At 41.6% G+C, this 24,133-nt stretch overlaps 1 protein-coding gene across 9 annotated transcripts in view; it reads right to left on the bottom strand.

Moving 5' to 3' along the window:
- tspoap1 (TSPO associated protein 1) overlaps nucleotides 1–24,133 on the bottom strand; it is a 182,883-nt gene that overhangs the window by 120,171 nt on the left and 38,579 nt on the right. For 7 of the 9 annotated variants that reach the window (XM_078422541.1, XM_078422545.1, XM_078422542.1 and 4 more), the window contains exon 1: nucleotides 19,659–20,070. The exons of 1 other annotated variant lie outside the window; for it this stretch is intronic. In XM_078422541.1, the coding sequence (XP_078278667.1) occupies nucleotides 19,659–19,814 (156 nt within the window). In that variant the 5' untranslated portion in view covers nucleotides 19,815–20,070. Of the gene's footprint in view, nucleotides 1–14,133; nucleotides 14,227–19,658; nucleotides 20,071–24,133 lie in introns of those variants that run through there. One more of the 9 variants, XM_078422548.1, reaches the window with a different exon arrangement.

Genomic DNA, 24,133 nt, shown 5'->3' with positions numbered 1-24,133 from the left:
TGTCTTAAAAAGACTGTAAAAAGGCATGAGAGGAGAGTTTTTCTTTAGTTAGTAGGGATGCAATGGACGCAACCTCATTCTGTCCCATAAATAGCTGTAACTCTAAGACTTGGGAATCTTCATCGATGCGGCACGGTAGCGCAGCAGTAGAGTTGCTGCTTTACAGCGAATGCAGCGCCGGAGACTCAGGTTCGATCCTGACTACGGGTGCTGCACTGTAAGGAGTTTGTACGTTCTCCCCGTGACCTGCGTGGGTTTTCTCCGAGATCTTCGGTTTCCTCCCACACTCCAAAGACGTACAGGTATGTAGGTTAATTGACTGGGTAAAAAATGTCTTAAAATTTTAATTTTTTTTAAATTGTCCCTAGTGGGTGTAGGATAGTGTTAATGTACGGGGATCACTGGGCGGCGCGGACATGGTGGGCCGAAAAGGCCGGTTTCCGCGCTGTATATATATGATATGATATATGATAGCTCTGCTTTTAAACCATTATCCAAACCAAGCTCATCTCCAAACTCATGGAACTTGGAGTCAGCACTCCCCTCTGCTACTGGTTCCTCAACTTCCTGACCACAATCAGTGAGGATAGGTGACAAATCATCTTCTACGATAATCCTCAACACTGGTACCATGCAAATATGTGTTCTCAGCCCCTTACTAAACTCCTTAAGTACTCATGATTGTGCAACCAATTACCAATCTACCTTAATTTACAAGTTCACAGACGTGGTCACCTCCATAAAGGGCCAGATATCAAATAATGACGAGACGGGGTACAGAAAGGAGATTGAGTAGCTTGTAACATTGTGCCAAGATAACAACCTCTCCCTCAATGTCAGCATTGAAGGGGAATGCCTAAGTGGACATATTTCAGTATTAAAGGCACTCCCCATTCCATTAATGGAAAGAAATACAAAACACAATGGCAATCTTATGGGCCTTGGTGTGACACTACCCGAAGTACTGGCTACATTTTTGGTCTCCCTGCCTAAAAACAGACAAATCTGCCTTGTGGAAATATACTGGATGTTTACTAAATTGGATCTCAAGATAGTGGGTTGCTGTATGAGGAGATATTGAATAACTAAGCTTATATCCTATTTCAAAGAATGAGAGAAAATTGCAGTGAAGTTTACAAAATTCTTTCTAGGCTTGAGAAACTGGATGCAGGAAGAATGTTTCCCTTACCTGAGGAATCTAGAACTAGGAATCACAGCCACATAATAAAGGATGGGCCATTCTGGATTGGGGTGGAAATCTCTTCACGCAGAGGGTGGTGAAGCTTTATAGTTCTCTACCCTGGACTGTTGTGGACTTTTAGTCATTGAATTCATTCAAATCAGTGATTGCTAAAATTTCTGGAAATTAAGTGAATGAAAGGATTTGGAGATACTGAAGGCAAATTGCATTGAAGTAGAAGATCGGCAGTGGTCTTGATGTATGGTAGAACAAGCCTGAAGAACTACATTGTCTGCTCCTGCTTTTATTCCTTATGCTCGTATACTATATAAATGTTTAACCTCTGTATGACATAGTTATTTATAAATCTGAAAACAATACCCTTGAGACAATCACTGTTCCCAATTACAAGGTTACCTCATATGACTCTTGCACATACTCACAGATCTGTATATGCGAAATGAACACAATAAGCTAAATATGCCAGGGGCAACACAGAGAATTAATGCATATCTTTTCTTCCTTAAATGGTACTCTCCCCAATGCACACTGAATGAACAACAAATCATCTTCCACAAACAAAAAAACTGAAAATATGGTAACTTTTAGGCACAACTGTTCCAGTGCAGCAAATCATACAGGCTGAAGAAGTAAATTTGAACAGCAAAGCTAAAAATAACTAAAAGCTGGAAAATGTCCTGGAAACAGCAACAATATCATGGGTTATACAATACTGCAGTGTATGATACCATCTAAGGCCTTGATTGTTGCTGAAAAAAAGTTTTGTTGCACATTACTGTGTGGCTCCACAAGGAACTGTTCACAAATTAAATAGTTAAAGAAAGGAATATTGTATTAAACAGATTTCAAGTACAGCCACCGAGTATGAGCACAGAAAGAGGTCATTCTATTCACTCCAATCCAATTTCCTTTTTTTGTTCCCTAACATTTCAACATAATTTTACACATGATTATATATTTTTTCTTAAATTTTGTCATTTAAAAAAATTATAACAATCATATTGTAGTTTATTTAGTCTAGAGATACAGCGCGGAAACAGGCCCTTCGGCCCACCGAGTCCGCACCGACCAGCGATCCCCGCACATTAACGCTATCCTACTACTGGGGACAATTTACACATACACCAGCCAAATAACCTACAAACCTGTACGTCTTTGGAGTGTGGGAGGAAACCAAAGATCTCGGAGAAAACCCACGCGATCACGGGGAGAACATACAAACTCCGTACAGACAGCACCCGTAGCTGGGATCGAACCCAAGTCTCCGATGCTGCAAGCGCTGGAAGGCAGCAACTCTACCGTTGCACTACTGTCTGTCTGTGCCACCCAGTTTTGTCAGCCCTTGCGTGAAAAAAAACCTACTAATCCATTCCTTTTCTAGTAGTGTTGCTGAGGTTATTTTCTATTTCCAATTATTAATAATGAAAATAATCCTTATAACTTATTTCAAATCTTTTCAAATATAATTTTTGTTAACCCTTAGAATTGACTACCCTGAATCCCTATCCCTCTTCGAAGTATTTGGGCATACATAAAAAAGCTCTTCAATTCTTCTTTCATAACATCTGTATGTCTGTATAGGAAGGAACTGCAGATGCTGGTTTATGCCGAAAATAGACACAAAATGCTGGAGTAGCTCAACGGGACAGGCAGCATCTCTGGACAGAAGGAATGGGTGACATTTCAGGTTGAGTCCCTTCTTCAGATGGAGAGTCAGGGGAGAGGGAGACAGAGATAAGGAAGGGTAAGGTAGGAAAACAAGACATCAAAGGGGATGTGGATCAAGGAGAAAGTAGAATAGATCATTGTTAGCTAAGAGAAAGTGACAATGCTCTGTATGCTTCGTTGTCATCTTTTCCTATTCTTCTTTTTCCTTGCTTCATAAAGTCATACAGCACGGCAATAGGCCTGTTGGCACACTATGTTCTTGCCAACCAGTGGGCAAGACCTGAAATTTGTATTAATCCTATGTTCCAGTATCGACCCTTAGCATTCAATGCCGAAGTGATGTGGTCCGTCCGTCCGTCCGTCTGTCTGTCTGTCGATGAGGAAGTGGGGGAGGTGAGGGTGCTAGACCAATGCAGGAGAGGTTTTGGGGAGTTTTAAGGTGGGTTGAGGGGGGATGGAGTGGGAGGACACAGGAGAGATTTGGACCAAACGGGTCCACCTCAGTCTAGTATATTACTAAACCTCATCTTGCATGTTTATATGCATATTTGCTGGTTTGTTCGCGAGATACAGCCAAAACGGAACACGACAGCGCAACAATTTTAGGCCCACTTTACTCACCATTGTCCTGGGGTGTGGAAATAGCAAGTTTCGTTACATTTAAAAAACAATTAACTTAATAAACTTTTTTTAATGCGCCCCCCCCCCCCCCCCCCGCCGGGAGGACCGGTGCCCGTCCCGGTGTGCCCCGTGCCTGACCTTCCTCCGGTGGTGCAGCACAGCGGCAGAGGGTCAAACAAGACGGCCGTAGCCGCCGAGCTGCCACTGCAGGAGAGGTTACCACCCAACAGGTCCACGGCTCGCTCTGGGCGACGTGATGGTTGCCCAGGGCCGAGGTGAGTGGCCCCCTCTCCCCTTTCCTGTCCCCCCTCGCCAGTCCACGGCCCCGGGGGGACACTCCCCGGCCGTCAATGGGTCCACGGATCGTCAGTTGGGGGAGGGTTGTCGGGCCCGCAGGAGAGGCTTGCACCTAACTGGGGTTGCTGTGCCCGCAGGAGAGGTTTGCACGGAGCGTTGCCATGCCCGCAGGAGAGTTTTGCATCAGTTGGAGGAGGGTTGCCGGGACCGCAGGAGAGGTTTGCACCCAACGGGGTTTGCCGTGCCCGCAGAAGCGCCCGTAGGAGAGATTTGGACCCAATGGGTCCATGCCCATCTAGTACCTCTTAAATGCTGCATCCACCATATCATATATCATATATATACAGCCGGAAACAGGCCTTTTCGGCCCTCCAAGTCCGTACCGCCCAGCGCCCAGGTAAACAACACTATCTGTGTCCCCTCCAATCCTCTCTAAATATCTTACCCCTTACCCTCAATCTAAATCCTCTAGATTATTCACCTCTGATGAGAGGAAAGGTTTCCACTGTCTATCCGAGATACGCTTCATAATTTTATATACCTCATTAACGACCCCTTTATAACCTCATCTACTCCAGAGAAAATGGACAGCTTCTTCAGTCCTGCTCGTACCTAAAACTCTTCATCCCTGGCCTCCTGGTGAATCTCTTCTGAACCTTCTCCAGCGCTATCACATCCATGGTGGTCAGAACTGTACCTGTGACCTTTATAACCTAGAAGGGAAAAGGCAGCAGGAACATGGAAACATCACCTTTGTGGGCAACTCCTCAAGTCACCTACCATCTTGGCATGGAAGTTATCGTCTTTGCTTCTTTGTTGGATTTAAATCCTGGTACTCCCGACTGAACAGCTTTGAGGAAGAAAGACTGTGGCAGTTTCAAAGAGGCTACACTCTCAGTGGCAAATAGGGATGGGCATCGAAGGTTGGCTCCCACAACATCCCAAACAAAATGAATCAATGTAAAATACTGTGAAAGGACCAATACAATACAAAACGTATGATTAACAAGGGATATCTGTTCTTTTCATCTGAACCATGACCAGAAATTTTTTAAAAAATAGAACATTACTGCGGATTGGACAGCAAAACAAGAAAGTAGGACACAAGTACAAAATTAACAAATCTCAAGTGAAAACGTACCGGAAAATCGCCACAGCTCCAATAGATACAAGAGACAAAACACTTATAATCCACTTTTGTGAGGAAGGGCAAGGGAAATAATAGCATTAGTGCACAAGCAATACAGATTTGTGTTTATTTATAATCACATCCCAGAACCGCAGTGGTGAATAAAGGAGTCCAGTGATTTTGCTCTATTTATAAAGATATAAATATATTTAGGAAGTGGCACTTATAGCACAGTTAGTGTGAATGATGCCAATCTGAATAAGGAATAAAGTATAATACTGACATGGACTGAGAAAGATTTGTAGATACAAGATACTGCAGACGCTGGTTTACAAAAAAAGACACAAAAAAAGTGCTGAAGTAACTCAGTGGATCAGGCAGCATCTCTGGAGAACATGGATACGTGACTTTTTGGGTCGGGACTCTTCTTCAAACTAACGCGGTTTAATCTAAAGAAAGGTCCCAACCCAAAACGTCACCCATTCATACTCTCCTGAAAACGTTTTAGTTGGTTCGGGTTCAGATTTAATTTATCTGGCAACTTGCTTTAAAAATTATACAGCCAGAATTTGCTTTCTCATCCATTGTACTGAACTTAAGTTCATAAGTTACAGGAGCAGAATTAGGCCATTCGGACAATCAAGTCTACTCCGCCATTCAATCATGGCTGATCTATTTTTCCCTCTCGACCCCATTCTCCTGCCTTCTCCTCATACCCTTGCTAATCCAGAATCTGTCAATCTCTGTTAAAAATATCCAAAGGCTTGGTCTCCACAGCCGCCTGTGACAATGAATTCCACAGATTCACTACCCTTTGACTAAAGAAATTCCTCTTCATCTCCTTTCAAAAGGTATGTCCTTTTATTCTGAGGCTGTGGCCTCCGGTCCTAGACTCCCTCAGTGGAAACATCCTCTCCACCTTCACTCCATCCAGGCCTTCCACTATCCGGTAAATGTGTTTCCAAAGCTCAATTAATTAAATTAGTTTTGTGGATTCCAAACAATCTCCATTTTCTCTGCCACACTTCATATATGGCATAAAAGCAGAGTTATAACTAATCAGCTCAAAGCAGCATGCATGTGCGGCACGGTAGCGCAGCGGTAGAGTTGCTGCTTTACAGCGAATGCAGCGCCGGAGACTCAGGTTCGATCCTGACTACGGGTGCTGTACTGTAAGGAGTTTGTACGTTCTCCCCGTGACCTGCGTGGGTTTTCTCCGAGATCTTCGGTTTCCTCCCACACTCCAAAGACGTACAGGTATGTAGGTTAATTGGCTGGGTAAATGTTTAAAAAAATTGTCCCTAGTGGGTGTAGGATAGTGTTAATGTACGGGGATCGCTGGGCGGCACGGACTTGGAGGGCCGAAAAGGCCTGTTTCCGGCTGTATATATATGATATGATATGATATGTGTGCAGAATGTAAGAGTTAGAATCGCGGATGCAGTGTTCCTGGATTGACATGTTGGCTCAGTGCGTCAGTGTCAGCATTCTGGAACACATATATCATAGCCAGCAAATTGAATAAAATCCATCAAAACCAGCAGTGTCCAGAACATGCTGTGAAAATTACATGAGCTTGCGGCACGTCGGGGCTGGTAGTTAATGAGGTGAAGACTTTACATGGTTTATGATCATTCAAGTCAACTCAAATTCTCCTTGCCAGAAAAGGAACAAATGAAACTGCTAACTCTTATTTCCTCAGGTAGTAAATTGTTGGTATCCCTTAAGGAGTCATAAAGCATAAAACCAACAGGAAAATTAAAACTATTCTGTCTTTTTTTTTTTTTTAAATCAGAAAAACTGCAGATTCTGGAAATCAGAGAAAAAAAATTAAATGATGGAAACACTTAGCTGGTCAGACAGAATCTCCGAAAAGAAAAAGGGAGTTAATCTTTCAGGTCAACGACCCTTTGTCAGAAACAATAACTATTATTTCCCTTTCCACTCACGTTCCCTTACCTGGAGATTGTTTACGGTATTTTGTTTCTATTCCATTCAGATTTATTAGTTAACGAATATGAACAAGAAATGCAACATTTAATGGACGGGGAGGGGCACTGGGAGAATCTCACTGGGTTTCATCTTTATGGAAAATGTAATAACAGGAGAATGGCATCTGCAATATTTATGAAATTTTTCTTAACTTCAGCTTCAACTTCAGTTTTAATGTTCTCAGGTACTCAAGAGATGAATGCAGAATCTTGTGGACAGCACTTTAAATTTTCATGTGGTATTTACGTTTTCTTCTGCACACACGAACATATAAACCATGCAATGGAAATATGATCTTTTTTATTCTTTAATGGGATTTGGGCCCCGCTGATAAAGTCAAGACTTATAGAAGATAGAAACAAAGGCCTGGTTTTTATAAAAGGACACAAAGTTCTGGAGTAACTCAGCGGGTCAGGCAGCAACTTTGGAGAATATGGATAAGTGATGTTTTGGTCAGGACTCTTCTTCAGCCTGATTGTGGGGGAGTGGGGGGAGAGAGGGGAGGCAGGACCAACCATGCAGGTAGTGGATGGACACAGGTGAGGGGGGGGGGGGGTTGATAAACAAATGTCGGGACAAGGGCCAGAGATTGAAGCAAAAGGCGTAAAGCAGACAGATTGTGGTAAATTAGAGCCTGGCTTTGGTGACCAAGTTATTGTTGAACAAGTCTCATTTTAAAGGACATTGATCCTTTCTATCAATTTACCAATGATTTGTAATAAGTGGGATGTCAAATAAATACATCTTCTTTGTCTTAATTTTTGTAGGACAAAGATATACCAGGACAATTTTTCATTTAATCAACTAAATGCTAACTTTATAACAAGAAGGGAAATATTGGTTAGTGCTGCTGCTGGCTATGGAGTCCATCTTTAGCAATATACCAGGGATATCATGTCTAATTCCATGCCTATCACAAAGAACCTCAGAGAACGCTAATGGACTGATAACGAAAAGATCATTCAAAGCATAGAAATGTTTCAGTACTGAAAATTACTTGTAAGTAAGTGCAATCTTTGTTATTCCCTGAATTCACATTTGAGCAAAATAATCCAGCAATAAATGAACCTCAAATTATATTTGTCATGTTTAAGAGATGCATTGATTTACCCGTTATCTTCCATCTCTGGAGACTCACCATTTTGTTTTAGTCTTAATCTGCCAGCTAATTTGATGAAAAGAATGTAAACTGTAGCTCCCAGAGGCTTTATGCAAGCAGTGGAATTCAGTCTGGTATAGATACTGCTGTCACCCTCAGACAGTATCGATTTTGTGATTTCTCTCTTGAAAGGAGACACCCAGAACCACTACCTTTCAAATCTCATCGGGGAAAAAAAATCAAAAAGAAACAATCTCATTAAATCTTAATGCAAACCTAGGATCACTTTCAATTCACCTAAACCTCTTGTCTTTGTCTTAAGCAAAAGTGATAATGCCACACATTAGCAGACAAATGCTATCACAATACCTAAACTATATTGGACAGATAGCGGACCATTCCTCCAATATGATCTTTTACCTTAAATTCAAATTACTTCCTTTGACATTTCAGAGCAGGCGGACAGATATTGACTGTCATGAACTGTCACCAACTGCAGTTTTCACTGGTCTCCTTATTTCACGTGTAATGCTCTACATAAACCTGCCGCTTAAGGAAGCAGCAGCATATGTCAGATGAGCATACAGCCTCCCAGTTCTCAAGTATTCTAATTTCAGATTTGTTCATTCATGAAACCTGCAAAAACCTGACAGCCTATATTCTGTTACTGCATTTCATAGTTCACTTTATTCCTGTTAGCTGTGATATGATGGGATATGTGGTCTAGCAAAATTGTGCTGATTGATTTAAACTATGTCAATTAACACTGGTGCTTCCAAATGCATCTCATCTACTGTCCTTTGCTAATAGCTCCCCTGGTTCACACAGCTATTTACTGCCCATCGCTAACCATCCAGAACTGAGGAGGCAGTTAACAGTTCAGCAACGTACTATCAGCCACACTGGAGAAAGTTGGTATATTGCCCTCTGAAATGACATTGCATTCACGATATCAGGAACAATTTAAAGCAGGCCTGTAATGACAGGGTGTCACAGGGCAGTGAAGGCACAACACCCATGTATTGAGTCTTACATCTCGAGAGCCGGTTCCCAAACTGCTAACTTGAAGTACCACTGACAGTAGTTTGGAAAAAGAAATGGTAATTGCAAAAATAAATCAGTACTGTCTAAAACTGGAATTTACAGTCAGGCACCAACTTTATTCCTCATGGTGAGTGACATGGTCTGCTATTCTATAGAACAAGATCCAACCACAAAAGCTGTCTAAGTTAAGGTAAATGTTTTGAATTTATAATTCTCACCATCATTATAAAAAGGTAGTCACCGTTCCTGATATGCACGTTCTCTCACCACGACCACCTCAATACAAGTTTGTACTTTTCTTCAACCAAAACCAGTTCATGTCTGATTGAGTCTGCTTTCAGTTCAGCTGTGTCCTCTGCACCAGCTGGCACATTCCTTGCCCATTTCCTCTCAGTTTTAACTCTACCGTCTAAAACGTTTTCTCCAGCTTTCCCCTTTCCCTTCCAAAGCATCAGTTATGACTTTTACCCACCCGTCTGCCTTCTTACTCCAATCATTTTTTCACCTCCCTCGAATGTCATGACAACTCATCTTCCTAGTTAAGGAGATTTTCCTCACTGCACATACTGTAAACTAAAAAATGTTTTAAAATTAAATAAAATTCCAACTCCCACTCAAAAGCACGAAATATTCAGAGAAACGTCACCATCCCGTGACATTCCCCAAAATGCTGATCAGTGAAATTTATCCAGCTGGCTTATATACTTGCAAATTCAAACCATAATCACCTGCCAATACCACAAGGCCTTTGGGGGGATCAAAACCCCTGATCCAACACAGAATACATCAAAAGAGAGGTTTCCTCACTGTTGCTGTGGGCAGCCCTCACTCATCTTTAACACACAAATCATCAAAGATCAAAGGCACACTATCTCCATGTCTCGTTTGCAGATTCCTGGTGCACCTGTGAATCAGCACCAGGATGGGAGAGGAAGGATACTTTCATGCACGTCCCCCTCAGTCACTATTTATTCACAGCTTTTTTAACAAATTAACCTATTGATTCCCAGTGGGTGACAGAGACTATTGACAGCCGTTCTACATTTTGGAAGGTTTGCAAGTCAGAGGGAAGATCATGAATTATTTCAGAAATGTAAATACGTTGCAATTACGCAGGACCTTTAAAGTAGTGAAGTATCCCAAACAATTCACAAACAAGACAGTCAAGTTAAAATCTGATTTAACCCAGACTAGGAGAAAGTAAGAGAACGGGGTGGAGAGAGAAAGATAGATTAGCCATGATTGAATGGCAGAGCAAACATGATAGGCCGAATGGCCTAATTCTGCTCCTCCAACTTATTGGGCAGATTGACAAAAACTTAGTTGAAGAATTTGATTTCAAGCAGGGTCTTCAAGTAGACAAATAGATGGAGTCAAGTTCAGCAAAGGCATCCTAGAATTTAGAATGCTGACAACAAAACTATCAATTATAGTGCACAGAAAATCCAGCAAAATATAGGTCTGCTTCAAAAGAACACAAAAATCTTACATGTACGTGAGGCTGAAAAGATTGTAGAAAATAGAGAGGGATGGGAATTTAAAAATCAAAATATGGCCAGATTTTCCCTTTGGCCAACTAAAGTAAGTAAAGGGGCACAGGAATGATGTGCAAATGGTATTTGGTGCAAGTCAGAATGCAGCCAGCAGCATCTTGCATGGGTGCCAATCAGAAAAGATGATTGCAGGCTGAAATAACAGGAATAGATGGGTGGTTTGGCAGCAGATGAGTTGAAGCAAGGGAGGAAAAAGACAACATTACAGAGGAGGAAACAGGCAGTCCAGTTGATGGACTGGATGTTGTTTTGAAAGCTCTATGTCAGCATTAGTTGGGACTCCTAGATGTGAGCAGTCTAGTTTAACTTCAATTGCAGCCAGTGATGGGAATGCAGTTGGTAGATGCGTTACAAAATTTCTGTTTGAAACCAAGGACAGGATGTACACTGGGGGATAACTCAGCAGATCCATCGGCTTCGTTTAGAGATAGAGAGTAACATTTCAGGTTACTAAGAAACTAAGAGATAAAAATGTATATTTATATCAAGAGGACATTATGTGCCTGAAAAGTAACATATTGGGAATGCAGTAAATGCAGTAACAGTTTGCTACTAATTGTACCCAAGTTAGCAAAGAACTTAGTCATGTACTTACTGGAATTATTTTTTTCCCTTTAAGTACTGAAACATTGACACTTTCACAACCCTGTTGCTGAGGAAAGATTTTTACCTGAAATCAAAAATGGAAATGTAGAAGAGATACTGTCATGTCACGTCAGGCAGTATCGTTGGAAAAATAAACCAAACATTTCAGTTCAAAGACACTTTGTCAGACTGCTTTATGGTTTTATGTAGCGTCTTTGATTTGAAACTAATTATGTTTCTCTTTCCTTTGATGTTGCCTGGCCTGCTGAATGTTGTCAGCATTTTCTGCTTTTCTTTCCATTTACGTTTGCAGAATCTACTATACATATTCTGTTTTTATCTCAATCTTCTCTCCTGTCCTCTCACTAACAATACATGCAATTTTATCCCCGAACACTTCATTACAATTAATATTTGATGATCAAATTCTAACCTCTACTCACCACCTAGCCATTGGTCAGTTCTCATTTACCAATAAATTCATATTTAAGATACTTAAGAAACCATGGAATCACCTGTGGGATTTAAAAGATCGTTTTACTTTAAAGAACAAGGAGCCAGAGGCCCGGGTTCGATCTTGACTACGGGGGTGGAGGACGGGAGGGGGAGGGGGAGTGGGGGTGGGGGAGAGGTGAGGGGAAGGGTGGGGGTGGGGAGGAGTGGGGAAGGGGGAGTGGGGGTGGAGGGGGGAGTGAGTGGGATGGGGGAGTGAGGGTGGGGGGAGCAGGGTGAGGGGGGAGGGGGGAGGGTGAGGGGGAGGAGGGGGGAGGGGGAGGGGGAGGAGGGGGGAGGGTGAGGGGGGAGGAGGGGGGTGGGGGAGGGTGCTAGACCAATGCAGGAGAGGTCCATGGCTCGCTCTGGCTGCAGTGCTGCCGGCACGGGGCTGAGGTGAGTGGCACCCTCTCCTCTTGCGTCCCACCTCGCCTGCCCACAACTCTGGGGTACACTCCCCGCCCGGCAACGGGCTTCGTCAGATGGAGAGGCAGGATCGTCAGTTGGGGAGAGTTGCCCCAGGAGAGGCCTGCAGGAGAGATTTAGACCCAATGGGTCCACCTCAGTCTAGTGCTTTCTAAAATTACTACTTAATGGTGCTAATTCTTATTTTAGGCTCCTTTTTTACTAAACTCTCTCAATTAAGAACATGATTATGGTCCTGCACATGGATGTGCTGGAAATGGAGGAATTATGGCAGGTGAGATTAGTTTATCTTGGCATTATTTGGCACAGATATTGTGGGTCGAAGGACCTGTTCCTGTGCTGACCTTTCTATGTTCTATCTGCTATGATTAACATATTCTTCATGGAATCTACCATGGAAGGTTTAGAGAGGAGATACAGAGTGCAGAGAGTCACTCGCCCATCTGATGACATTTCTCGCATGCAAGGTGTGAAACACGTGTATTTAAATTAGCCCTTGCGCCTGGAAGACTAATTTATGGAGCTAACAAACCATATACTGGAAATGTGAACCCAAGAATAGGAATTCTAACTGTGCAGCACAGAACCTGCTGTCACCTCACCTGTTGTAGTGTTCAGTCACTGTTTTGTGTTAATATGCAACCCTGGCACATTCACCCTCTCACTCTGGTGTTGTGCAACGGAGCAACCTCTTGTGGAACTGCACCACATCCTCACTCTGCTGCTCCATATGTTGCAACAGGTTAGTCTGTTCAGTATAGTTCAGACTCGCAGCAGGGAATGAGATAAACTCAGTGCACATTATCAGATCAAAGCAGCTTAAAGCAAAGACAACAAATTATTTGCAAGAAAATTGAATAAATGCCTGGTGTAATGGTGACAGGAAGTTAATTTAACAGGCTAAATGACATGTATATTTTAACAAATTGGCTACGCAATTGAGTTTCAAATATAATAATTTTACCTTTGCTGCGTCCAAAGTAGGACATCAGGATCATGTTCAAAATAACCTTGATGCCCCATTTGCAATATGAAAGAGTGCAAATTGTCCTTGGAACTGGACAACCTGCTGCAACCCACAGTTGCTGTTTAACAAATGACTAAAATTGAAAGCTTTGTAGAGAGTTAATGTGAACTCAAACCATAAATCTAAAACAAAGAAAATGAATACTCATTTCAATATCCATTGAAAACACGATTAGCTACTTTTGAGAGAAATGCAATTAAAAATATCATCAGATGCATCACCCCTCAAAAAACTTGCTTGAGAATTTAACAATTAAAATTATTTTAAAAATTAATCGGGACTGATCAAAGTTAATGTCAATGGAGTTCAGCATAGATAGCACCCTTGAAATCCTAACATATCAGCCATTAGTTTTACAATTCTGCCCCTCAGTTGTCAGATCTGTAATGCCTGACTAGATTCCTATTTCAAACCTCCAAACCCAACTATAACTATCCATAACAAAGCCGATCATGATTTTGATGCTCAACTCTACAACACCAGGCTGCACCAATAGCTTAGTTAACCACAATATAAGGGTTGCATTCATATCCCTGAAAGTCAACTCCACAATATGTTGGTTTCTCTACGCCATGATACCTGGCTATACTTGCATTATTCAATATAAAATTCACTTCATGGTTCAGGCCTTTATGAAAACACTTTTTGGAGACACATCAAAAATGGCAGGAATCAATATCTACCTCATGTCTTCATAGTACATAGTTATTTTTGTGCAAAAAAACAATCTGCTGGAGGAATTTAGCGGGTCAGGCAGAATCTGAGGAGGGAAATGGACAGACAGTGCTTCTGGTTTCTTTAGTCAGAAGAGTCCTGACCCAAAACGTATCCTTTATTCTATGACTGTAATCCCTGCTACTAGATTTCCCAGCTAGGGGAACGTGCTCCCCATAATCTGCTAGATTTTCAGTGAGAAACCATTAGGAATAAAAGATTGGAGAAACAAGGAACTCTAGGTGCTGTTTTTTTTTGTTTTTTTTAAGTGCTGGAGTTTCTCACCAGGTTAGGCAGCATCGCTGGAAAACATGGATAGGTGATGTTTCAGGTTGAGACTCTTCTTCAGGTTGATTGTGATGCGATGGAGTGAGGAGATAGCTGGAAGAGAGGAGGGCAGAACAAAGCCTGGCAAATGATAGATGGATACAGGTGAGGGGGGGGGGGGGAGTTGATAAGCAGATGGTTGGACAATAACCAGAGATGAAAAGACAAAAGATGTGAGTTAAGGATAGAAGTGTGAACAGTGAATCCAGAGAAAGGAATATAGGTAGGAGGTGAGGGGGTTAGGAGAAATGGGTGCTGGTCCAGGATGGGCACAGGAAAGAGGGGGAAGGGCTAGGTAGGGGGGCTAGAGAAAATGGAAGTGTTGTAGGTTCTACATCTAAAATTGGAGAATTTAATGTTCATGCCATTATGTTGTAAGCTACCCAAGTGGAATATGAAGTGCTGTTCTGCCAGTTCATATGATAATGGCCTCACTCTGATAATGGAGGAAGCCCAGGACAGAAAGGTTAGCATGGAATTGGGAAGAGGAGTTAAAATGGTTAGCAACTTGGAGATCCAGTAGGCCTTGGCAGACTGAGCCCATGTTGTTCAGTGAAACAGTCACCGTCTATGCTTGGTCTCCTGGTGTACAGGAGGCCACATGGGGATCACAGGATGCAGTAGATAAGGTTAGAGGATTTGCACATGAACCTTTGTCTCACCTGTAAGAACTGCTGGGGTCCCTGGATGGATGTGAGGGAGGTGTTATAAGGACCAATGTTACATCTTCTGCAGTTGCATTGGAAAGTACTGTGGAGGGGGTGGTTTGGGTGGGATGGGATGAATGAACCAAGGCAGTGCAGAGGGAGCAGTCTCTGCACAAGGCTGAAAGGGGGGGTGAAGGGAAGTTGTAACTATGGTGGGATCATGTTAAAGGTGGCGGAAATGTCAGCGAATGATGTGTTGGTGTGGTAAAAGATGAGAACTAGGGGAACTCTATCCTTGTTCCATCTGGGGGAGGGGGGAGTAAGGGCTGAACTACGGGATGGGGGAGACATGGGTGAGGAATCCATCTCCTTATAAGATGAGTCTCCTCAATGTCTCCTCATATGACAACTCCATATCTCTGAAACCAGTCTAATAAATCTTTACCGCACTCCCATTGAAACAATTACATCTTTTTATCTGTAAGGACACCAAAAACCAGACTCAACGTTCGTGTAATGTGTCATTACAAGTGAAATGAAATTTCCTTACTTCTGCAGTTTCCACACTACAGACATTAGGCTAACAGATCAGTAGCTCCTGTTTTTCTCTCCCTCTTTTCTTAATTAGCAGAGTTACATTTGCTACCTCAAATCTACGGGCAATTGCAGAAAATACTGAAAGTTGGAAGATGATAATCTGAGCGACCATTATCTCTACAGTCACCACTTCCAAAACTTTGGGATACAGATCCTCGGGTCCTTCATTAGAAAAGGATTTGTCTGCCAGCATCTCAAACACTATGTGTGGATCTGATCTCCCAACCTAAGGAAGGATATTTTTGCAATAGAGGAATTGTTAAAGATTTGCAAGATTGATTTCTAATGGTAGCTTTCTCATATAAAGATATTACACAGATTAGCCCTTTACTCTCTTAGGTTTAGACAAATAAGAGGTGATCTCATTGAAAAGTACAAAATTCATTTGGAGCTTGACAGGATAGATGCAAAGTTCCCTGAGCAGGGTGTCTGAGACCAAGAAATCACAATTTCAAAACAATGGGTTGGCCATATGGGACAAGAATAAATTTCTTCAGCCAAAATATGTTAATCTTTGGAATATACTTCCCATGAGGACTGGTGTGGCTCAATCATTGAGAGGGGGATTGGTAGATTTTTCAACATTAAAAGAGTCAACGGATGTGGAGCTAAAGTAGGAAAGTTACACTGTAAAAGATCAGCCATGAGCTTTCAAAGCTGAAGAATTTAGCAGATGAAGGCATATCTCCAATGATACAATTAAATTTGGAAGAAGGCAAATATATCAGAGGGTCAGAGCAGTGCAAGACTTTGAACCCAAGGCATTGCTCAAATCTTAATGCAGGGTGACAGGTGAATAGAACTTGGAGCATATTATGACAAAAGTGGCAGAATTTTTTATGACCTCAAGCTCTCAAAGGATAGAATGTTGGACGCTGGCCAAGAGTTCAATAGAATAGTCAAGTCTGGAAGTAACAAAGGCATGAGTGAGTGTTGTGCAGTCATCAAAAGATATTTACTGCCATGTTTTCAAAAAACTAAAATATATCATAATTTTTAAGATAGTAGGGTTAGAAAGAGTAGAGTGGGGAGTAATCTTTGTGAAGGATAAGCATTGTCAGATTAAATGGGTTCATGTTTGCATTTGATAAACTTGTTCCATTATTATATTATCCTACCAGCAAAGATATGGCAACAGTTCCACTAGTGAGCAAAATGCAGTGTGTTGAGATATTTGTACAAGTTAGGATGCATTATAGATGTAAAAATGGACATTTAATCAAGAAAAAAAAAATCAATCAGAGTTTGGATGCAAAGACAAGATCTTATATACAGATATATGCTCTTTTCTTTACGTTGCCTCCGACTCTTTAATATTTGCTAACTCAATGCTCATTAAGAAATGTGACCAGAGATCAAAGTTACATCCACAATATTGTACAATGTGCTATGAATGTACAATGCAGGGATTAAAATTCTTTGTCAATATCCATTATTTCAAATAAACAATATTTCAGATGTGATTTAACTCCCCTACGATGAGTAGAGGGAAAAAAACACACAGTACAAAGGTTGGATTTAGAGGGGTGAAGTTGCAAAAAATAGGAAGAGAATATTTCTGAAATTATTTCAGTAAATGCCAGCAGATAGAAGGCATATCTAGCTGTGAACTATATGCTTCGTAAGGGATTATGTGTGAACCTTGACAGCATCAATGCTTCCAGCAACTTACAAATCCCACACAAATTCCCTGATATAAGCATTTATTCACAAAATGCTGGAGTAACTCAACAGGTCAGGCAGCATCTCAGGAGAGAAGGAATGGGTGACATTTCGGGTCGAGACCCTTCTTCAGACTGATGTCAGGAAGGATATAGGTGGAGACAGGAAGATAGAGGGAGAACTGGGAAGGGGGAGGGTTAGAGAGGGACAGAGGAACTATCTAAAGTTGGAGAAGTCAATGTTCATACTGCTGGGCTGCAAGCTGCCCAAGCGAAATATGAGGTGCTGTTCCTCCAATTTCCCACCGGAAATTGGAGGAACAGCACCTCATATTTAGCTTGGGCAGCTTGCAGCCCAGCGGTATGAACATTGACTTCTCCAACTTTAGATAGTTCCTCTGTCCCTCTCTTCCGCTCCCCCTTCCCAGTTCTCCCTGTCTCCACCTATATCCTTCCTTTGTCCCGCCCCCCTGACATCAGTCTGAAGAAGGGTCTCGACCCGAAACGTCACCCATTCCTTCTCTCATGAGATGCTGCCTGACCTACAGAGTTACTCCAGCATTTTGTGAATAAATACCTCGATTTGTACCAGCATCTGCAGTTATTTTCTTACACTCCCTGATATAAGCACATACATCTGCTCTTCAAAAGCAATAAAACCTTCAGACTAATAACTATATCATAATGCTTCCTTGGAGCACTATTAAGCCAGTTCGATTTACCTCATTTCATTCAGCAGATACAGATATAGAATAAACACGTCCCCAGGGAGTGCTCTGGCCAGACACATGGAGAAAGCGCATCACCACTTATAAATTCATCAGCATTGTCTTGTTTAAAAAAGCTGCATAATGTATGTAATAAAGCATACAGCTGCAGTGCACTGTAAGGGCAGAAGACTCTAAAAGATATGACACGAGAATACCGATGTGACTGGACAGACACTGAGGGAATGAAAATTGCAATGCTGCACTACTGGCACGGAGCTTCACTGTCACAAGCGTGTTTTAAAATGGGGATAAAATATTTGGCCCAGTCTGGCACCCACAAATCTGATTTTTGCAAGGCTGGAACCAAAGCCCAAAGGCAAAGACACATATGTTGTATTTAAGCACATACATCAAAATAAGATTAAAGCAAAAAGGATGAACATATAGCCAAGGTGACACATGATAAAATATATATCTAAACATAATTATGTTCAAATATAGTGTCAGTAAAGTACACTGAATTATAGTGTCACAGTGTATAGTAAAGTACAGTACAATAATTGATTGTCTGGACATCGTAATCAAGCAGTTTGTATGCTACCTTGAAACGCTGCAATGAAGCTCCAATGTACTATAGCAAGTATTACAAATACAACAAGGTTGTTGGGGAGCATTTTTATGCAGTTAATTTTCTGTATCAGTGCTTTTGTCAATTACATTTATAAAGGCAGAATAGGAAGCACAGCTAAAGCAATTGACAATTTATTTCTGATGGCTGATTGATGATCTAATTCCATATAAATATCCTTGACACTTATTTCCTTAGCCCTTCGATTAACAAAAATAGGAACATATCGAAGCCCAATGAATGATATTCTTCGTAGCCATTGCATGATAAATTCCACTCAGGATTATATTGCAATATAATCATTACGAGTCCACCAAATATCATCAGGTGTAAGTGACCAAATGTATTTGGTATACATTTCACATAATCTTTTATGATTACCCAGATGGCTTGATAGTACTATTTTGATATTCTACATTGTGATATGCAGCTAATCAATTGGTTAACATGTTGCGCAGTGTTATCTCACAAGTCATTTATTTTTTTCTGGCCCAATCTTTGACAGTGAAAGGGTTTTCTTCAGCTCACCTTCATCCCATTTTGGCTGTTACAATTTCAGGATTACGTTTTACAATTACATGCATTACTACATCAGAAACTACAATGTTGGATTATGGTGTGCTTTAAAACTGCTGCACCATATACTTATATCAAGAAATGTCGCTGCTCATGTGTGACAGATGGAACTGTCAGAATTTTTTTTTAAAAAGCAAAACCCCAACCAATGCTGCAGAATGAATGAGGATTCGTATCTATACATTGAACATCTTGAGTTTCTGTGATTCCGTGCTGTCTAAGATGATGGCCTGCCTTCATGGGCACACGGCAGGGTGTTTCAGAATTCACTTCACACAGTTCTCCAGGATCCTTCAATTCAATGAAATCTACCTGAGAAATTGTATTTTGTGGTACTTGTGGAATACTAGAGTTTCAACTAGTCAGTCATAACATTTTGTGAGGGGTTAAAACCCCTGCACTTTAAGATTATTAAATGTTAAAGTAAAAAATACTCCCACAGTTCTGTAACGTTTCCCAATAGTGGGCATCAAACATCTCCTGCTGAGTGATGCAAAAACAAGGAAGCAGTCACTTTAGCTGAATTTACCTCCAGCACCGGGCATGCCTGCGTCAAACAGGCTTTGCGCAGTCCCCTGCAGCTGGGACAGTGAGTTCAAACCCCACATTAAACAAGGTGACGTAGGGCTGTCTATCAGGCACATCAGCGATGTAGAACTCTTACCTGCTGCAAAGCATCCATTTCCCATTCATTAATGGTATCGCACGAGTGAGATGCTGGTGTCCCCTCAACAGTGACAAAGAGATGCTGCGATGATGACCGGCTCTCCTCCTCCAACCGCGCTTCCATTCCGTGGTCTGCTACCCGCAGTCCCCGCATCAGCTGCCGGCTTCTACTGATCCCATCATCAACAGAAATGCGTGGCACATCAAGCACGCAACTCTAGGCTTCTTTCCGTCGGTAACACAATAGATGGCAGGCTGCAGTTTCTATAGTGAAAGAGTGTGTCTCGGCAGTGGACTGTGTTTTGATTGTGTCTCGGCCACAGCTGATTTCTTACAGGCAGCTCATGTGGCTTCACGTCTGCCTATTCATTCAGCACGCTCCTATCCATCATTAGACAGGCTGCTCTCTCTCTCTCTCCAGTCATGAAGTACGGCTATCCCAAGCTGCAGTGCAGTCTCGGGGATGTACCTGCTTTCCCACTGCTCCCCTATTTGGAGCAAATCAACATTAAAACCCAATACTTCATGGCCATTTCTGCAAACCACCAATCCGGCTTTCCCCTCAGATTCCGGCCTATCAGCAGGCAATGTGTGCCCGTTGCCCTAGTTACAGTATTAGAAAGCTGTGTATGCTATTGATTAGAGAGGTGAGCGCACTGCAATACAGAAATCCGGTCCTCGGCACACTTCAGGAATGGTCCCGGTCACAGCAATCTCTCCTGCTGAGATCCCAGGGAACAACACAGTTTCTCACTGCAGTCCTAAAAGGAGCATGTGTAAACAATTCCAATCCCCAAAGACAAATCACGACAGCCTGCAGCTAGAAACTTATCAGTAATCTACAGACTGTTCACACAGCAGCTTCAAAATGCATCCACCGTGGTCTGCAGCTTCAGGTGCACTGCTGGGAACTACTCTGCTGCACAGAATAAAAATTAACTTAAGCTACAGGATCAGCATTCTATTTAAAGCATCTAAAAGTTATTGTCAATAAAAGGCGTTCTTCCCACATCACCGCCCAAAGATAACATTATATGATGGAACTGATTCAGTTCTCAGAAACAGCAGCTGCAGATTCTCGACCATGTATTTGGCTGCTTTATCCACAGGCAGCTATCAGTACAATGAACCACAATCACGGAGCTGCTGCTGCTCCTGCTCTTTCTCGGTACCCCATATATGAAAGGAGAATAGGGCACTGAGAGAAAGAATGCTTCATGCGTGCATGCTGCACTAAGAAACTGACTGGCATTACATAACCTATACAAAGCTGTCCAGAAAAACTGCACAGCACTTCTACTAAATAACGGAACCCCTGCTGCATGAAACTCACTGCTGGACATTTAGCCTAATTTGGCTATGCTTTTGCCAACTTTAAGTAAAGCATACCTACAAGGGCGGCACGGTGGGGGAGCGGTAGAGTTGCTGCCTCGCAGCGCTAGAGACCCGGGTTCGATCCTGACTACAGGTGCTTGTCTGTACAGAGTTTGTACGTTCTCCCCATGACCTATATGGGTTTTCCCCGGGATCTCTAGTTTCCTCCGACACTCCAAAGACATACAGGGGTTTGTAGGTGAATTGGCTTGGTATAATTGTAAATTGTCCCTAGTGCGTGTAGGATAACTTTAGTGTGCAGGGATCACTGGTCGGCACGGACTCAATAGGCTGAAGGGCCTGTTTCCGCGTTGTATCGCTCAAACTAAAACTTTAAAAACCATACCCTACTTTTCTTCCATCCTTCATTTACTTAACCTTTCCTGAAGGGTATTTACCTTAAGTATACCCAGTTCGAATGCTAATTGTTCTGCAGGATAAAAAGTTTCCCTGTACCTGATTGTTGTAGTTTAACCAGATACAGATTCCTTGGATTTCAACTCTATTTTACAAGAAATGAACCCGGGCGCATATTTCTAACCTAGTTTGTTTGTGCTGTGAAAGGATTTAGAACATCCATGAACATAACAGTCATAAATTGGTCATCTACATCAGCAGTAAAATAAAAGCACAAGGAACGGCATCTTGAGCAAAACACAAAGTGCTGGAGAAACTCAGCAGGTCAGGCAGCATCTGTGGAGGAAATGAACAGATGAGGTTTTGGTCACTCCACCCATCGGTCAAACAAAACCCTCCTCACCTGTAACTACCTATCACTTGCCAGGTTTTGTTCAGCCCCCTTCCCTCTTTTCTAGCTTTCTGCCCCTCCCACTATCAGTCTTAAGAAGGGTCCTCACCTGAAAAGTCGTTGGTCCATTTCCTCCACAGATGGTGCCTGACCTGCTGAGTTCCTCCAGCACGTTATACTTTGCTCAGAAATATTAGCAGTTCAGTTTTTCACGTTTTCATAAGGTAATTGATCCTATAGTTCAAATAGGGGCATGGGTAGCAGGCCATTCTCTTTAATAAGAATTTTCAGAAGTTACATTAATAATGCTTGTTAATATGAGTAATCTCACTATCATGGCAAGCATATTTTGCCATTCCTTGATTATTCATTGGAAGGGAGGAGTAAGTTGTTTTCGTGAACTGCTGCAGTTCCTCTGGTGAAGGTACTTCCAGAGTGCTGTTGTGTAGGGAGTTCCAGGATTTATACCCGATGGCAAAGAAAGAGTGGCAATATATTTCCAAGTCAAGATGGACTTGGAGGGCAACTTGGAAGCTGATGGAGTTCCCATGCATCTGTTTTCCTTCTCCTTCTCCTTCTCCGGTACAGGAATTGCGTTTAGGACGGGCTGTAAGAGTAATCAGGGCAAGGACTGCCAGTGCAATTGGTAAATGTTAAACATAGCAGCCATTGTGCATGAGAGTGAAGAGGGGGCTCATGTTGTCGACCTCCCCGTGGTGAGCCCTGTTAACTGACCTCAGTCAGGCGAACGGCAACAAACAGAGACAGCAGAAGCAGAAGCAGCTTCGTAACTTCTATTGCCTCAAACGCAAGAAGAGAAGAAGAAGAAGTGTGAAGAGAATCAATGTTTAGCCTGGTTGATGACTCTGAGGTACCAATCAAACGGGGAAACTTTGTCCTGGATGGCGTCGAACTTCTCCATCAGTTGTTGGTATTGTACTTATCGAGGAAGGAGGAGAATATTCCATCACGATACTCATGTGTACCTTGTAGATGATGGAAAGGCTTTGGGGTATTGGTATATGAATCAGTAACTATAGTGTACCTTGCCTCCGACTTGCTCTTGCCACAGTATTAATGTGGTGTCCAATTGAGTTTCTGATTCAAGGTTAGTCTCAGGATATGAATGGTGGGAGACTTGCTGATGCCTTGAAATGTCAAGGATAGGTGGTTAGACTTTTTCTTGAAGATGGATAGTGTCTGGCATTTTATGATGGCGATGTTAATTGCTACTTATCAGTCATTATAAAAAAATATAATAAATCATTAAGTCCCAGCATGTCATAGTTGGACACCACCTGCAACTTCCTTCTATTTTTAATGCATTCCAATTATTTCTACTTCTAATTTGTAATTAATTTCCTATTTGTCTTTAATTTAATCAGTTTTACCTTTAGAAAACAATCTTTATTGAATGCCCTCTGGAAAATATTATAAACTATCTGCATAAACATTTTCATTTAAGCGAGTTTACCTTCTAAAAAAAATTCAGTTTAGATCTTCAGACATGACCTGACATTTGTAATTCTTTGTTGACCCACTCTAATCAGCTCAACTTTCTGCAAGTGTTTTTGCTATTCCTCCTTTAATTATATATTCCAAAAACTTCCCCACAACATATGTTGATCAAGCTGGCCTAAATTTACTGACTGCTCCATTTCATCTGTCTTAAAAACCTTACATTTGAAATTGTGAATTTAATGGGACAAACTCCTCATCCAGTAAATTTGGAATATTACAGTGAAGTACCTACAATTTCTTTACCTATTTTGTTTAAAATTCTGTGGTAGAAACCATTCGGCCCACAAGATTTACCAGATTACTTCTTCTAATACTATTTCCTTAAACTCAGTCCTTGATTCATTCTTAGTTGCCAGGAATATCAAGTTTGCATCCTATTTCTCCTGTGGCAAGACTAACACGAAGTATTTATTCAATAGCTTTCCATTCTGTATTTGGTTTCAAATTCACAAATTATCTGTTTTATTCTAATATAATTATAGAAAGTGTGTGATAACTTTGCCAACCCATTCAGTTTCTCTCACTATACTTTTTGCAACTCTTAAGATTTAAAAAAATTATAAATTATAAAATTATATCCCTTCAAATACAGATTAAAACGTGTTCTTAAATTTGCCTTTAATTTTATGTTCTCTCTTAATTATTTTATCAGCCATGGTTACTTTATTTGTTTGTCAAAGCTCTTTCCACTGGTCCAAGATTAATCTAAATTCCTTTCTGGGACTCAATGCCCATCTTTTATTTGCCAACAGTTTTAATCAGTTTGGTATCATCTATGTTTATGTAATCTCATTACAATTCTCCTTATTACGGTACTCAATGGTAAATGG

This window comes from Rhinoraja longicauda, chromosome 26 (assembly GCF_053455715.1).
Source record: "Rhinoraja longicauda isolate Sanriku21f chromosome 26, sRhiLon1.1, whole genome shotgun sequence".
Taxonomy (NCBI): domain Eukaryota; kingdom Metazoa; phylum Chordata; class Chondrichthyes; order Rajiformes; family Arhynchobatidae; genus Rhinoraja; species Rhinoraja longicauda.
This window is presented reverse-complemented; position numbering and strand designations above follow the sequence as displayed.